Source organism: Andrena cerasifolii, chromosome 13 (assembly GCF_050908995.1).
Source record: "Andrena cerasifolii isolate SP2316 chromosome 13, iyAndCera1_principal, whole genome shotgun sequence".
NCBI lineage: Eukaryota > Metazoa > Arthropoda > Insecta > Hymenoptera > Andrenidae > Andrena > Andrena cerasifolii.
This window is the reverse complement of record NC_135130.1, coordinates 7942081-7958568: the sequence shown is the minus strand read 5'-3', so window position 1 is coordinate 7958568 and position 16488 is coordinate 7942081. Positions and strand designations below refer to the sequence as shown.

Genomic DNA, 16488 nt, shown 5'->3' with positions numbered 1-16488 from the left:
CTAAGAAATAAGTAGCCGCGTCACACGGCTCAATCTGAGGATCATCCCTTATTTCCTTAGTTAATGGAGCCATCTACATTTACATTATAACACTAACGTTTTCACCATGCGTAAACAAACTTGCTGATAATCTTCCTCGAAGCGAAGCAAGAGATTTTGCGAATCTTAAAGTTGGTCTCGTGTCAAAGTTCCTCTACTCGTTCTTCTCTGCATGCGATATTTACACGAAACGAGATGGACGACTACGATACATAATCGCGGAAGTACACTCGCCACGGTAAAATAGAAATAACTCTCCTCCGACTTTTAAACACAACTTCACGCGTATATAGTTCGAGGATAACCAATATGTCAGACGTTAAAAGCCTCGAGCACCCGACGTTAAAGGTACTTCGTTTCTCTGCACGTTTCTCTTTAATAGCTCCGCAATTCTCATTTACTCCGTTAACTCGCACGCTCTAAAGAAAACCAAGAAGTCACCAGTCTCCGTAATTCTTAGGTCCCCTACGAGCTGCTGAACAAAAAGTTTCGCTCGGCTCAGAAAACCTTGGACAGGGAGGTCTCGCACGTGCAGGCGGCAGCGAACGAGTTGCTAAAAGGCGACGGGACCGGAGTCCCAGCCGAAGAAATAAGCAGACTCCTGGGAGGAGTCGTGGCGAGGCTGCAGGTTTTGAAGAGAAAGGCGGAGGAGTCTATCGCGGAGGAGCTGCAAGCCGGCATGGTGTGCAAGAGGCGATTGGATCACTTGAAGGAGCACGCCAATACAGCGCCAAGCGTTGTCAATCAGTGGCGGCGGCAGAGACTCGATAGAATGTTGATAGAATACTTCCTTCGTAAAGGCTATTATAAAACAGCGACTAAGCTGGCAGACGGTAGCGAGCTTAGAGATCTAACAAACATAGGTACGTCTGTACACGAGGCTGAACGCGTGGATCTACTAGATTCGATGTACGGATCTTATTCCTGGCGTTAATGGCTTTTAGGGGTCAACTTTAAATTACGTAAGGTTCTTGAGGGGTGGGGGGAGGGTGTCGCGAATTTCTTACGTTTTTTTACAAGGGGGTGGGGCGAGTCAGGTAGCATCTTACGTAATATTTTTTACCTAATTTTTAAGGCTCCATATCAAAACCACAGTACAATATTACACATGCAATTTAGCACACATCAGAATAGTGCACATACAATTTAGAACACATGCAATTTAACACACATTTTTTTTAGTGCACATCAGGATAGCGCACAGTAAAATTTCACGCACAACCATCTTCTGGTATTAGTATTAGTTGGGGCTAGATTAGGGCGGGAGGCGTGCGCCCGCGGGCGGGCGCGTAAAACATGATAAAACCATTTGTAATAAATACTAATTCTATCATTAATGTTCCAGGAAAGTAGTCTTAGTTTAAATTTCCTGAAACCGAGTTAAATGAATTACAGTGGCGGACGAAAGAAAGTTTACACCTTTTGAAATCGCATAACTTTTTTAGAATTGGTCCAGACGAGTTGAGTTGTTTCTGAGAAGCTGAAGGGATTAGTTTGCTAATTGGCGCGTTTCGTCGTTTTGAAAAAAATTGCAATTGGTCGGAATAGTAAAGAAAATAGTAAAGGTTGTTTTTTCAACTTTTTCTCCTGTACTGAAAATTAAATCCCGCTTGTAGATTTAAGTTGTATACATGCTGAAAATTTCATCGAAATCGGTTAACGTTGCTCTGAGCTACAAACGCTTAAAGATCGCAGAATAAGGTCGAAAATCGCTGATTTCGGGAATTTTGAATTCTCATTACAGGTTCAGGAAAAAAAGTTGGAACAGCGACCTTTACTATTTTTCTTCGCTATTCCGACCAATTACAAATTTTTCCTTCAAACCGACGAAATGCGTCACTTAGCAAACTAATCCCAGTTTAAAAGAATTTTAATAACTGAAAAAATTAAATGTAAAAAAAATTCCGTAAGGAGTGGGTGTGAATATCAAATCTTATTCTTACACTGTGGGAGGGAGGGGGTAAGAATTCGCCAAAATTACCCCTACGTAATTTAAGTACGGCCCCTTATTCGAACGCATCGCTTTCGACTAGATTCTTATCATTATCCGCTCTGATGTTTGTAGATGTTTTTATGGTTTCGAGAGAGGTCGAGAAGTCCCTGGCGAATCACGAGACTGCGAGGTGCGTCGGATGGTGCCACGACAATAGATCTAAGCTAAGGAAACTAGGAAGTACTATGGAATTCAATTTACGCGTTCAGGAGTTTATAGAGCTGGTGAGAGCTGACAGAAGGCTCGACGCTGTTAAGCACGCCAGGAAGTGCTTCGCCAATTACGACGATCACCAGCTGCAGGAGATACAGTGCTGCATGGGGCAGCTAGCGTTCCCGGCTAATACGTCCCTTAGCCCTTATAAAGACTTGTTAGACGAGAAGAGGTAAGTCCATCGGTTACTTGATTATTTAAACACGAATCGTCGTTATGCTTGAAATTTAGGATGTTGAATTTCTGCAGGTGGGACAGATTAATCGAGCAGTTCAGACACGAGAACTATAGACTCTTCCAACTGGCGAGTCAAAGTGTCTTTACGGTGGCCCTGCAGGCGGGCTTGTCGGCGCTGAAGACGCCTCAGTGCTACAGCGCGAATAAAGAGGGCAGAAACCCGAATTGCCCGGTGTGCAATGAATCTCTTAACGAGCTAGCTGCCCCACTGCCTTTCGCCCACTGCTCGCAGTCCAGGCTCGTTTGCAGTATCAGCGGGAAACCATTGAACGAGTATAATCAGCCAATGATGATGCCGAACGGATACGTATACGGGGAGCAAGTAAATAGACGCGTTTTGTAGTTTTACGAAAGGCGAGGCCCTTCTGTTATATTACAGCGACGCGCTGCGCTTTATTTCAGGCGTTGGAGAAGATGGCTCAAGAGAACAATGGTGCTGTGATTTGCCCGAAAACCAAAGAAGTGTTTCCGTACAAGAAAATAGAGAAAGTTTACGTTATGTAAGGCTCACGGATTCAGACAGAACTTGTATTATATACAGTGCATCTTTATCTTACTTTAACTATGAATATTTACTGTTTAATACTGTATACCGATACTAACAAAGGGAATAACATCTATTTTTAAGGAAGCATTTTTTGTGTGAACTTTCTTTGCGATCACCTCAGAAACTATACGAAGAGATTTATGTACAAGTCCTAGCTTTTCGATGCGAGGCGACGCACAGTGGGGTATTTTGCCGATCTGGTGGGCCAAAAGTCGATTGTAAAAAACTTTAACGCAGATCGAAATAAAAGGTCGCTATGTAAAGCTGATTTGTGTGCCAATGACGTTCAACACTTCCCCCGTTTGGTGTACCGTTAGAAATGTAAGCCATCGATTCTGATAAAACAGGTAAGCGTGTCTACTTTCCATGGCTTTTTGTTAAGATAGCTCGGATATTAACTGGAATATAGCGTTTCGAATAAATTAAATTTTCTAGTATTGTTTCCTATTTTCTTTTTTAAATTTGAGCCCAGTAGTTGTACTTCCCGATGTTTCCCGGCATTGAATTTGGGCTTAATAGAAAGCTGAGGTCTTATTCTTTAGGATACTTTACATTCTTTTTGCGATTTTTCAAAATAACGCTCTTTGAAAATGAGTGTAGATAAAAAGGAGAAAACAGGTATTTGTTTTTTTTCGCCGAATTTATGAAAAAATACCTGCTACAATTGGATAATTTCTCTGACGAGCATGCGAAGGAAACGAAGCATAATTTTTCGCGTTTCAAGTCCGAAATGCAACGAAGATGGACTGAAAAAAAAGGATTTTTTTATCCCTTATAATATTGTTTTTTTTTTGTGCCTTATATTAATTGGATTAGCCTAACAGCATGTTTGGAACCGACTGAAGTGGCAAAATACCCTACTGTGCGACGTCGGCTATTAAACAATAAATCCAACTTGTCCTTACTCATTTATTTAACATCATTTCTACAATAAATTGAACGGTCAAAACGATTCCATAAATCTACATTTTAAGACGTATCTGTAACCATGAACTTCGTAAGTGTATTACAGTAGTTCGTACTTGTATTTATACTATGTATGCCCAAGCATTTCAACAGAACAGTGGCAAGACTTATGCTACCATTACTGTAATCCGATCGCCACACGATTGTATCGTAATACCATTCTTACGCGGGGACAGGTGTGCCGCTTGCATTACTTCCTTTTGTTAGTCGATTATATCGAGTGTACGAATTTTTACTCGGAGAATGCCTAATCTAGATAATGTGACGCGCATCAAGCAATTTTGGATGAAACATGTCCACGACTGAATCAATACAAAAATATCCCTTCTATGCTCTATCTGCTTTAAGTTCAATGATCTTTCATTACTCGTGGCTTCATTGAATTTTATTTATAATTTATTGTCTGAATTGCTTTATGCGGAGGATTGTCCTTCTAGGAATTCGGATTCTATGTTTTTAGAATAAAATTTGTGGTCAACTTGGGATATAACATTTGAGGTAATTTATGTCTTTTCTTTTATCAGTAAGATTTGTTATATATATATGATTATGATAACGAAGTTAGCTGATTATAATTTCAAAAATGTGTGTGTGTGTGTGTGTGTGTGTGTGTGAGAGAGAGCATTATAATTGTGTGATGGAAATAGATGACAAACAGTATTATAAATAGTGAAACGGTATAGCTTACAAGTAACGTATGTATATAAGAAAAATGCAAATTTGTAATCACCACATGTCCCAACATGTGGAAGCACTTAGACAGTATTTACAGATCCTGTTAATTGTACTTGAACGCAGGGTCCGATCTAGGGGGCGCAAGCAGGGCAAATTTGATAGAAAGAGAAAATTACAATCAATAAAAAAGTAAAGCTTTTTGAAAGATCGGTAAAAAAAATAGGTAATACATGTTCGAAGTTAGTATCAAAGTTATGAAGTGTTTTTAAATCACCCATATAATTACATTTTTTACAAAACAAGAGGCTTTCGTTATTCAACAAATCCCTACAAAAAAATCGGTCGGTGTGAAAAAATTATATTTTACAATAATTATTTATATAAAGGGCGGCGAAAATCATTTTTGCCCAGAGCGGCGGAAGAGCTAGATCGGGCCCTGCTTGAACAAAAGTTCATATCTGAGCGATGTATACTGTTCCCTATTTTTCTTTTCGTAATGAAAGTAAAATATTTCTAAAGTACTGTCGTAGAATTTATCTAAAATAATCATTTACAATTTCAATTAACGTCCGCTAATTCCTCGTCACCCGAGCGGAATTTCGCCCCAACTAAGTAAATAAACGCAGTAACAACACAATTGAATAGGGTCCGTCATTTACAAAATATTTCAGAATAGCCCTACTAAACAATGTAAAATCCGTGGCATTTCACGCGCTCGAGTTGAATTCTTAGTATACATATGCATATATATATATATATATATGTAAATAAATACAATATTTCTTGTAAATGTACAGAAAATATCGTAGCAGAGTCTTGAGCTTCTTACATATCGCGCATTTCATGCCGACGTGTTGAACCATGCATACTGTCTTAATTACTTTTCAGCGCGTAGTATATTAATTAAAGAGAAGTATATAGTAAGTATATAATATTCATATACTTAAAAGTACGAATAAAGTACGTTCAAAGTATGGAAAATAAGGTCTAAGAAATAAAACAGATTTTTGTTGTCATGATCTGCATTGGGACTAGCGGCAATCAGATCATTCCGTGATTATTTCTAGGGATGGGCGAAACCCATGAGTGTATCGAGGATTCGAAAATCAGGTTCGAACCCACCCCTGCATATTTCTATTACCTATCAAATGAAACAATAAGCTCTACAGATCCAATGTTTTTTGTTACTGTAAATGTTAGTCGTAAACAGTAAAAAACCATTAGTTAGAAGTTAGCTTGTAAATCGCATAAAATCTATTGGGATCTGACATCCGCCACCATGACATCTGGTGGCGGAAAGGAGAAGCGGTCGTTGGGTACACATCAATCCCTGCCTATTCTTGTGCCGTTGCAAAAATTCCGCTGAGCGGGATTTCAACCTGCCTAATCACAAATACTTTGCATTGAAAGGAACATTTTCGCAAGAAACTACATTATTGCACATACAACACATGTATCTTGTACCCATATCGGCGCCATCTTGGCTAGGCCCCGCCCCCATGTCAGATCCCAATAGGCTAAAGTAACACTTATAAAAGTAATAAACCTGATGATTATCAAAAAGTAAGGACAAGCCCATATAAATTATAATAAAACAATGATTCGTACTTCGACAAACGTTAATCTGTCCGTGGAAAGTCTCCATGCTTTTCGATGAGAAGTATCGCGACGTGTTTTTCGAACGCACGCGGACATCTCAAGCTACCGAACATTCAACAACGAAGAAAGTTACTTATCATTTCAGACATCTCCGTCATCTAAATTCCATATAGCTCAATTCTGAATTAGTCACGTTGTTAGTAAGAAAAATGTTAAGAAAGCACAGTCTTATCTCAAAATTTGGTCTATATAAGTAACAACCATTGAATGTGCTTTTTTTTAGCGGCTCTGAATCAACTTATGCGTGTGAAAAACCTGATGCACGTGGTTATTAAGGCTCATTGGTCCGATCTAGTAGCGATAATTTCATTGTGGTGGGGGGATGGGGGCAGTGATTAAACATTAAGATGATTAATACGAGTTCGGGGCAATAATAGGTTTCTAAATTTTCCTGTTTCGAATCGGAAACGGTTAGTCGTGAGATGATTTTTTTTTACAATTGGAGCTCGATAATTTCAGGTAGTTGTTTAATCTCTCATTCAACGTTAATACTTTCTATTCCTCCTTCCTCGTAGCTTCGTGTTAGCTTATACGCAAACGAATAAATTAAAATCGTTCGTGGCCTATGGGTTCGTCCTTAAATTACGTAAGGGTAATTTTGGCGAATTCTTACCCCTTCCCTCCCCCAGTATAAGAATTCGTAAGATTTGATATTCCAACCCCCTCTTTACGAAATATTTTTTACACTTAATTTTTTAAGTTATTAAAATTCTTTTAAAGGTTTATATAATTCATTTAACTCGGCTTCAGAAAATTTAAACTAAAACTACTTTTCTGGATAATTAATGATAGAATTTGTATTTATTTAAAATTAGATTAAACAATATTACGTAAGACGCTACCTGACTCCCCCCCCTTGTAAGAAAACGTAAGAAATTCGCGACCCCCTCATCCCCAAAAAAGCCTTACGTAATTTAAGGATGACCCCTATCCGACAAAGTTGCCTTGCAATTAATTATAACTGATTCCGAGTCCCATTTGCTGGTACGACGAGAGATTTATTAAACCTGCTTCTCGTTATAAACAGCGTAACGTCGAAATTAGATTGTACCTTGCGTTAATGAACTCTTTTCTCATCGCTTCCGTCCTGCTCTTTTCTCTTTCTCGTTCTCCTACTCGATAAACGGTTCTCAAAAACGCGCTAGTGCCTTGTGAACGAACGGCGTGCGCGTTAAGACAAGCCAAGCGACACGTTCGCTACCACGCTAGGCATCACCATGGAGAACATTAATCCGGTAAAGATCCCTGTAATTAACGAGGCTGCGCCGAACATGCCGGCCGTCGCGCTGTGTTGCGATTCGACCATTCTGAAATCATAAGGCGCGATTACGCAAGCTCGAAGGAGGCAGATATTCCGTTCGCGAGATCGATCGGCCTTACCTGGGACAGTACATCATGGACAACGACGAAAAGTAGCCGCTACTGACACCCATCGTAACAGCGATCACGAAATACACCCAGTCGTTATTAATGTACACTGGCAATACTCTCGCGATACCGGTCGGTTGGTAGTTGCAGAATAAAAACAGTGGTATGTACAGGACGCGTAAAACAACTGGGATCATCAGATATTTTTTACTAGGCTGCGTAAAGGGGAAACAATAATTAATTCCTGTGTTCGCCGCTTAAAGGACGTCGCGCATTCTGGCGATACGAAGAGAAAAGTTTGTAAACAGTTGATACGTAAGGGGCGAATTCCACTTACGCCCAAATCGCTGAGTCCAGGACTGTAAGAATTTTCCTTTTTTGTAATAAAATGAATAATTAATAATTTCTCCGATTCGCTGCGTTTCGCCAAAATTCGCGACGGCCTTAATAAGTTTCTCCGACCAGAGGATTTTACCCACCCACTGAATTAACGATGCGATAGAGCTGCCGATGAGAGCGGTGGTGTTGAACGTGAGGAAACACATGATGGTAGTGTAATATTCCTTCGAGATCACGAAGTCAGGGTCGGCGCGCTGTATGTCTGATTGAACGGCTGGGAAGAGAGCTAGCGTGACGAAGAATACGAAGAACGTGTTAAACAATTGCGGGAGGCATTGCCTGAATATCTTCCAATAGGGCGGCGTGTCCCGTTTCCCTGTCGCTTTATTCTCCAGCTGCGTCTTGCTCACTCCTTTCTGGTGCAGCAGTTCGCGGTACCGGTAAAACCTCTGCAAACGGCAAGCATTAATGCGTAATCGTCGAGCGTATAAAGAAGCTGCAGGACTTACGTTTATCGGAAGCGCGAAGTACGTATCGAAGCAGCCGAGGAGAATGAAAAGAGCCGTTATGAAGTAGTATATCGCAGCAGTCCGGGCATTCGGCGCCATGTATTGAGAAAAGAAGCTGATTAAGGCTGTAAACGTTCCGCTTATATTCTGGAAACAGTACAAGGGTATTATATCTGCTTGTGCACACTTTACGTAAGTACCGTAGGTTTGCGCTTACCGCGCCTAAGACGACAGCCCCTGTGTACTTTGCGGGCAGCTTCGCGGCCATGCCGAACACGGAGTTTTGGTAAATTCCGTTCGCAGCTGAAAGAGATATCGCGAATGAAGGCTAGGCGCACGGAAACACTGGCGCGATACTAATTAGAAAGTAAAGGATGCTGTGTCGGAGGTAATAGAATTATCCATAGTGGAGTAAAACTTAAAGAGTCGTGTGACTTTTGTTCTGAGAATTTCGAGGAAACAAAACGTTTAACGTCTTACTGTTTAATATAACAACAGAGACCATGGTGATCCAGAAAAAGGCACCAGGCCAGCCGGAGCTGTCAGTCATTGCCAAAATAACAGTACACACAAATATTAAAACTTGTATGAAGATGCCCCATACTATACGCGTTGTCAAATTGCCACTAAAAGAATCATATACATTTTAAACTTCGATATCTTACTCCTTTACCATTGAATTTCATCAGAACACTGCGCCTGCAGTACAATGAAGACATTCGTAGAGTCTAGGCTCTGTTAGGAGCATTAAAAGCCATAAGATATTAACGAGCATCGTTAAAACCGATCAAATACATACCCCAGCTGTATAAAGATATTCAACCAATTAAAGAGCAGATTTGGTATTTGTGCGGCAAATCCCAAGTATCCAAGAAAATACGTGGCATAGTTCGTGTCAACTCCTGTGTACTCTTTGGATAATTTGTAATGAACGAAATACTGAAAGAAGATTCGATTAGAAACATGCGATCTTTATTAAGCGAATGATCAGAGATCGAAGAACAGGCTTCGAAGATTCTTACATGTTTTGCCGTTATGAACATATTCCACGGCATCAAGGCACCGATACCATGAAGTACCATTATATAGAAGACTATGTTTAATCTAGATTTAAGAATATTTATTACGAGCAGCCTAAATTGACGCGCAATAAAAGCGTGCGATTGCGTTTACCTATCTCTTGGAGGATTTAATTCAAGATCCGCTTGATCCATCGTGACTCCATTGAAATTCAGTTCATCGTCAGGCCTACCTGTGCCCTCCCAGCCAGGGGAGAGGCGAACAGGCTCCGTACCTAAAATAAAAGAGACCCAATTCTGTAATACGATTTGTATGGTGTGCGCGCAAATTCAATGCAGCGTCGGACAGAACTATCCTGACGATACCCTAATAATGCTCCAATTTAAAGCAATTTATTAATTCAATGAACACGGCGCAAACATTCGATACGTACGTATATACTTGCATGATTTCGCATTGGTATCTTAGGTCTACGCGAAGAATAAGATGCAGTAATATTAAGCATTATTTTCGTACTTTAAAAGAAAGGAAAGATTAATTACCAGTTGGAACGTGAGCTCTAAAAGTATTATAGGAAGCCTTAATGCTATCTGCAGGACAGACATTCTTACGAGGGTTTTTTTTACTTGTATTCCATTTCGGTTTAAATAATACCCCTGTGTAATATACACAACATTATACTGTGAGCATGTAATACAGTAGAACAGGGTTGACTAACTGGTGGCTCGTGAGAGAATGGTATAGTGCCTATACGAGCTATAGTGACTTAGGTGTGAAGTCACTCAGCGGGGTCTTACCCAATATCCTGCTGGGTACTGGCCGCTAAACATGCCCCCCTACTACCTCTTGCAGGACTGTATTTAGAGAAGACCAGGACAAAACCTAGAGCTCTAATGCTCTAAAGCTCTAAGGCCCTGGTCGAAGAGAAGGATCTCTCCTTCTCTTTTTGACTGCGATCGTCAGAGTCTTTGTAGGTGTGGAGAGGGGCCGTTCAGCGTGGCAGCAAGCCAGAGGTGCCCTCGGTGGCCTGCGAGTCACCAGTTAGTCAATCCTGCAGTAGAACGATGCTAAATGTTACGGAATTAAGGAAATGAGGTGATTGAATACATCGCTCGTAAGTTTGAAAAGTGTGATTATAATTTTTAGTAAACAATAGCGATGATGAAGCTGATTATAATTGCAAGAAACTTAGATTATTTAAGCACGCATGCTTAACTTCATGATAGAATATCTGTGCAGTAACTCCTCGCTTGCTCTGTCAGCAAAGAATAGCGCTGTAGATGAAACGAGACACTTGTGCGTACAGGGTATCTCGTCTTACAGAAACTTACTGTTATAGTTATATCTGCGTGGATGTGAGCCACTGGACGGATTGCAATGCAGTTTTTACTGTATTATGGAGCACTTCTCGAGGAAGGTTTAGGTGTACGAGATGTTAACAAGAAGGAGCCAAGCAGTGAGGATTTTAGCGAAGCATTTCTCGAGAATGCTCTGTGGGGGCTGCGTCGCAGTCCGTCAAGTGGTTCTCGAGATTGACCCAAACAGACGGACGGTGGTTAATAGAGATCAATTTTGAAATATTAATGCCGCTGTTATTGGCACGTACAAGAAGCCCAGGCAACGCTGGGTACTTTAAAAGTAGGCTCTCGCTACGCCTCGCCTCGGTGCAACTTCTTTTCACACCTAAGTCTAGGCTCGCGTCACCTCAGGTTTTCCATACCTGAAGTTACCTGAGATTCAGAGAACCTCTTCCTTCCTCTCCTAGCGGTCACCGAAAGCGGTGGCATTGCATCCATTCAAACTACGCCTCGCCTTTTCCTCAAAATATTCTCGAGGAAGAATCCACTGCTTGGAATCTCACCGAGGCGAGGCGCAGTGTGAGTGAAATTGTGAAAATACATAAGAAAAGCATAGGAAGTATAAAATGACCCAAGGCGAGGCGAGAGCCTACCTTAAGTCAGTTAAAAATATATGCTGGTTTTGAGCGTTAGTCAACTAAATTTAGCAAACATCTACGGAGAACCTTCTCAATTTTCATTCTTTTAGTAGATACTTCCTTCTTACTATCTCGATGATTTAAGAACGTGAAGTATTAATTTATCGCAAACAGTGCTCGTACATCTTTCGCCTATCTCCTTCCAGAATTTTTATCTCCGTACCCCTCTTCAACTATCATGTATCTAAATACTAATGAACTCTACGCAATCAATCACATGTACACATGGAAGTAGCTGCTTGACTACAAAGTCCTCGAGATTAAGAGGAACCCATTCAAACAAGCCGTCTGCTTAGGCAAACAATGATTCCTGCGACGCAACATCCCCTGGCAAGAAGATTTCTTTACTCCGTTATGCTACAGAAGACTTCGCCGGCCAATGAACAAATGTATTAAGGTGAAGGTACCAGTAGTTGACCGTGTATCAGTAGTTGACAACTTTTCAGAGAAACGTGAAAAATAAGGTTTTCAGAAGTGGCGAACTGCAGGTACTAGGAGCCCTGGCACGCTGTTGAAAAGAGATAGTTGCACTTCTAAAAACCTTATTTTTCACGTTTTTCTGAAAAGTTGTCAACTACTAGTACCTTTACCCTATATAACTACATTAACCCTTTCGCTTCGAGCGCCGGATATATCCGAAATCACAGAACGAGCTGCCGATCCTAGCGTCGACTTTACTCAGCATCTCTAGTAGTTTTTTAAAAAAAAAAATTTTAAGAAAAAAGCACTTTCGCGGAAATGTACGTCGTAGCGAAAGGGTTAACGAAAAGAGTACTTCAAGGTTTCATATTAAAAAGGAAAACACCGCTGGCCTTACAAGAAGGGACTTATACGAACTAGCAATCTAAATACTCTGTGGTAGCCTGTTGTTCAACAGCATGCCATACGAAAGGTGTCTACGAGTGGACCGGTTTGGCGAAGTATCCCCAATGAGAAGAAATAAAATGCGGGCTTCCGAGAAGGGGGTAGAGCCCCCCCTGTTATTTGAAATATCATGTCGAGGCTGAAATGAGCGGCGCCCGAATGGAAAAGACGAGTAACGCGGGATGATGGTATCGTGTACCTTTGGCGGGGACGATGCGGCTGCCGTTCGAGTCTTTCAGCAGGGTTTGCTCCTCGGTGCCCACGCCGAATTCCTTCTTCGTGTAACTGCCCGCCATTTTTCCCCACGAGTTCTGTTGGAAACTTGAAAGTCGAAGCCCACGTCCCGTGGCGGGTCAGTGCATCTCGCGTGTCGTTCGGCGAGTGGAAACTTTCGTCGTCGGTGTTTCGGCTTTATCTGGCGGACAGGCGTTGCTCGCGGGGCAAGATAATCGGCTTGATAAATTCGAGCACAGGACGAGGTTCAATCGGCATCCGTGGAGAGCCACGAGACGCACTTGGTTTGTAGAGCTCCCCTCTGGAAGGCCTCGCAATAACCTCTCGCGGTATCACTGCATCGCACGATGGTTAACGCGCCGAGTTATGAATAGAACTGCTTCCCGGCGTGCTCGGCGTACCATACTTCTCCTTTATTTTTGTAGGTTAAGGCGGGGTTAGAGTTCGAGCGAGCCGAGAGCACCACGCTCCGCGGAGGTGCACGAACTGGCCTTCCTTAGGTATCGCGGAGCGCGCGCAACCGTCTGTGATATTCAAATCGGCGAGAGGAAAATATCACGCGTGACGGGTGCGGCTGATATGGTTTCTATATGGGCCGACTACCGCACTTCGCCCCGACGGGATTGATGGGAGCGAAATTGTGTGGCGGGTTCGGGGAAAGATTGTTTTAATCGATCGGTTAGAGAAGTTGTTTACTAGCGGGAGTGAATGCTGAATGGGCACGTTGTTGCTGACGAACGGGTTATATTTGAATGGCGAGAGATGATTCTATCGTTAGAAATACAGTAGCGCGTAATGCGCTTCTGAGAGCAACGAATTGATTATATTGAGGGTCAAGAACGTTGCACAATGAGTCACTGTGTGACTTGAAGGAATGTAGATACATCGAGGCTGCAGCAAATATGTAAAAATGGTTTGTAACCTTGCATTTATGTAACTAGGTTTATTAGTTAGTAGGGCCACTGTAGGTGGCTGTTTGGAACGCTGTTGGTAAAGTAGGTAGCGTTGATAAACTAGGAAATGAATGTATTAACGAATTTAACCGGAAGTAGGCTGAAGCGCGGCGAAGCGACCAAGCGTCGTCCATATTAAAAGTGTCTCTAGTCCATACGACAGAACAGCGGCGACGAACATTTCGCTTTGGCCGCTGCGCTTCGCTTCGGCGTAATGGGCGACGGCCTTTAGACGGTTCCAATAATTATATCACAGGTGAGGTAAGGAAAGACTTATCACCCAATGCATTTTTCTGTCATCGGTTTATGGGGTCCTAGGTAGAGACCACGTTATGGTACGTGTAGTAAAAAGACACGTGTACACGGGTACACGTGTATTACATATATCCGTACCTCGATCCGTGTAGCTTTTAGTACACGGGTACCCGTGCACTATTTCACGTGTATTTAAATACACGTGTATCAACGTATTTGTGTATTTTCATCAGAATTGGGCATTAACTACGGGAGAATGGGCAATGGCGGTCACTTAAGCAATAAGTGTAATAAAACCGAGTGATGTTTCTCAATTTTAAGGATTATCGTTGCGTCTAAAAAGAAGCTCGCTTATTACCAGTGATGCCTTAATTTTTTGTATCAAAATAGGTAATCGATTAAATAAATCTTGTTAATTTTATAATTGTGTTATTAGTTGCAATCTGAAAATTTGTAAAACCATACTTTCCGCATATTATTCTAGTAAATATATTTAAATACATCAATTCTTTTATGAATTTCGCAATCCCCCAGAGTTCTGGGATATCTGTAGATATTAAAAACCAGACGAATCAAAATACGGATACGTTAATATACGTGTATTTATAAATACACGAGTATCTAAATCCACGTGTATTTAAATACACGTGAAATAGTGCACGGGCACCCGTGTACTAAAAGATACACGGATTCAGGGACAGATACGTTTAATACACGTGTACACGTGTATTTAAATACACGTGAAATAGGGATCTCTAGTCCTAGGGTCCATTACCATTTTAGTGTCACATGCAACGTTACCGGCGAAGTCTCGACACAGATTGTGACGCTACGCGTGGTAGGAATTAGAATTCGACACGGGTAAAACTAGGTCATTCGAAACCCGCGATTTACAAATGATTCTGTTAGAGTAACAATTTAAAAATCAACGACAGAGAAAAAAGGATCAGAATAAAACAAGAACACATACGGCTTTTAACCTTGCTGTCCTACTCGGGTTAATTTAACGCGAAACAAATTTATTTAACATAAAAATTTAAATAGCAGTAGTAGTATTTATTTCGCCATCCGTACATTCTTTTATGCTTATCGGATATGGTATACATAACACAGTCTACAGTTCCGCTCCCGTAAGTGACATAAACTATATCATAAAAATTTATATAAACAACATTATTTGCGGAAGATATGCTTTATGGAATACCTCGCCAGGGAATTGTAACTTGGTATATTTGAATAAGGTGAAGCAGAGAGGACTTTAAAAATGGTAAAAATCCCATCAGTTCCAGTATCTCGCTGAAATATTCCAAGTTACACTTATCCTTCTGTTTTAACACTATACTCGTGTTCTGGGGTCGGGAAGGAACAATCGAACAACATTTCAAGCTACATTTATTCTTACGTTCTACCAAAGTATTGCAGGTGAAAGAAATTCTTATATCCAACTAGAATGTTTGACAATCGCTGCTATTGGCTCGGTTCTCACCGATTACCAGGTCTCACCGCGAGGAGGTTGCTGCGTTTCGAGACCCGTAGAGAGATAGATGGAATCAAAGTTCCATCGATCTCCCTGTACATGAAATCTACTAAACCAAAGAGATGGATGGAAACAAAGTTCCATCGATCTCTTTGGTTTAGATATAGAATCTAGGGAACTGCCAAGCAATCACTCGATTAAAAGAAATTCAGGAAAGAAGGAAAGCCGAGGGGTGAGCATGAAAGGAGTATCGAATGACGCAGTTCCTACCACCCTGCTGTCCGAGTCGAAAGGGAAAAGCGCTCGGCGCCTCCCAGACGATTCCTGTTGCTCCGATGCGACTCGTCAGGAGCAAACACTTGACCTGACTCAAGCCGTCCAACACTGAGATTGGGTAATCGGACCGGGTGACTTTCGCAGGCAGTGTACCAAAAGGTACACCCCCTACGCCCGAAACTTTTTCCTTTCAACAGGAACACCAGGGGATGAAACTGATCCACCCATACCGATTCCATGCTCAGTCGCTTACCTCCGCAAACGGAAGCAGCGGCGACCTCCTCATTGCCAATGAGGAGCCAATAAGCGAGAAACAAAGCTAATGGTTTAGTGACCACTTGGCAATTTTACACGGCGCCTTAAATACTTCATTCTATAATAAATTACCTTAGGCTTCCTTGGATGTCTTCTTTCACTAACACTTTGCACTACCACTATCACTTTTCACTAGTTTCTTTTCTAAAGAGTAGGTATTACCTTACTAAGCCTCTTCCCCGCCAAGGGCTGAACCTGAAGAGCTGAAACAATCAACTACGTTGTGTTAGAAATGATGTGATGGGGTTTAGAGGCAACTAAGAAAAGACTTATTGGGTTGGCGCCGATCGAGATAATTTCGACTTACAGAAGAGCACGCACGAGCATGCAAAACCATCGTAGAGATACATGAAGGAAAGAGCAGAGAATGTAGACCCATCGCTGAAATGCATGACAGAGCAACAGAAGTCACGCAAAACCATCGGAGATGTCGTTGAAATAGAATAAATCATGCGAACCCATTGAAGAAATCGACGGAAATACAATAAATCATGTAAAAGCATGGAATAAATACGCGCAGAAGAAGAGGAAATATGGACCCATCGATGAGATG

The 16488-nt window shown here is 41.5% G+C and overlaps 2 protein-coding genes across 3 annotated transcripts; one reads left to right on the top strand and one right to left on the bottom strand.

Moving 5' to 3' along the window:
- Window positions 1–17: 17 nt before the first annotated feature.
- Kaz (E3 ubiquitin-protein transferase Katazuke) lies at window positions 18–3113 on the top strand. 2 transcript variants are annotated; one of them, XM_076825505.1, is made up of 5 exons: window positions 18–387; window positions 500–902; window positions 2105–2417; window positions 2477–2804; window positions 2885–3113. In XM_076825505.1, the coding sequence occupies exons 1-5, from the start codon at window positions 349–351 to the stop codon at window positions 2984–2986; spliced, it is 1185 nt and encodes a 394-aa protein (XP_076681620.1). In that variant the 5' UTR covers window positions 18–348; the 3' UTR covers window positions 2987–3113. The 2 variants fall into 2 exon arrangements, with proteins under 2 accessions (XP_076681620.1, XP_076681621.1); XM_076825506.1 differs by having other exon boundaries at window positions 32–387; window positions 2495–2804.
- Window positions 3114–7233: 4120 nt separating this feature from the next.
- LOC143375887 (equilibrative nucleoside transporter 1-like) lies at window positions 7234–13241 on the bottom strand. The gene is made up of 10 exons (XM_076825492.1): window positions 12625–13241; window positions 9719–9839; window positions 9568–9649; window positions 9345–9484; window positions 9026–9171; window positions 8763–8848; window positions 8546–8692; window positions 8177–8485; window positions 7710–7912; window positions 7234–7636 (listed from the first exon to the last, which is right to left on the bottom strand). The coding sequence occupies exons 1-10, from the start codon at window positions 12719–12721 to the stop codon at window positions 7501–7503; spliced, it is 1467 nt and encodes a 488-aa protein (XP_076681607.1). The 5' UTR covers window positions 12722–13241; the 3' UTR covers window positions 7234–7500.
- Window positions 13242–16488: the final 3247 nt, after the last annotated feature.

What these genes read in the sequence shown, in the direction of transcription:
- Kaz (XM_076825505.1), top strand. Translation starts at nt 349, where the DNA reads ATGTCAGACGTTAAAAGCCTCGAGCACCCGACGTTAAAG. An exon ending in TAGAGATCTAACAAACATAG is followed by an intron (nt 903 to 2,104) that starts GTACGTCTGTAC and finishes TGATGTTTGTAG; the next exon opens with ATGTTTTTATGGTTTCGAGA. An exon ending in GACTTGTTAGACGAGAAGAG is followed by an intron (nt 2,418 to 2,476) that starts GTAAGTCCATCG and finishes CTTGAAATTTAG; the next exon opens with GATGTTGAATTTCTGCAGGT.
- LOC143375887 (XM_076825492.1), bottom strand. Translation starts at nt 12,721, where the DNA reads ATGGCGGGCAGTTACACGAAGAAGGAATTCGGCGTGGGCACCGAGGAG. An exon ending in CCGCATCGTCCCCGCCAAAG is followed by an intron (nt 9,840 to 12,624) that starts GTACACGATACC and finishes CTTTTATTTTAG; the next exon opens with GTACGGAGCCTGTTCGCCTC. An exon ending in TTAAATCCTCCAAGAGATAG is followed by an intron (nt 9,650 to 9,718) that starts GTAAACGCAATC and finishes TCTTAAATCTAG; the next exon opens with ATTAAACATAGTCTTCTATA.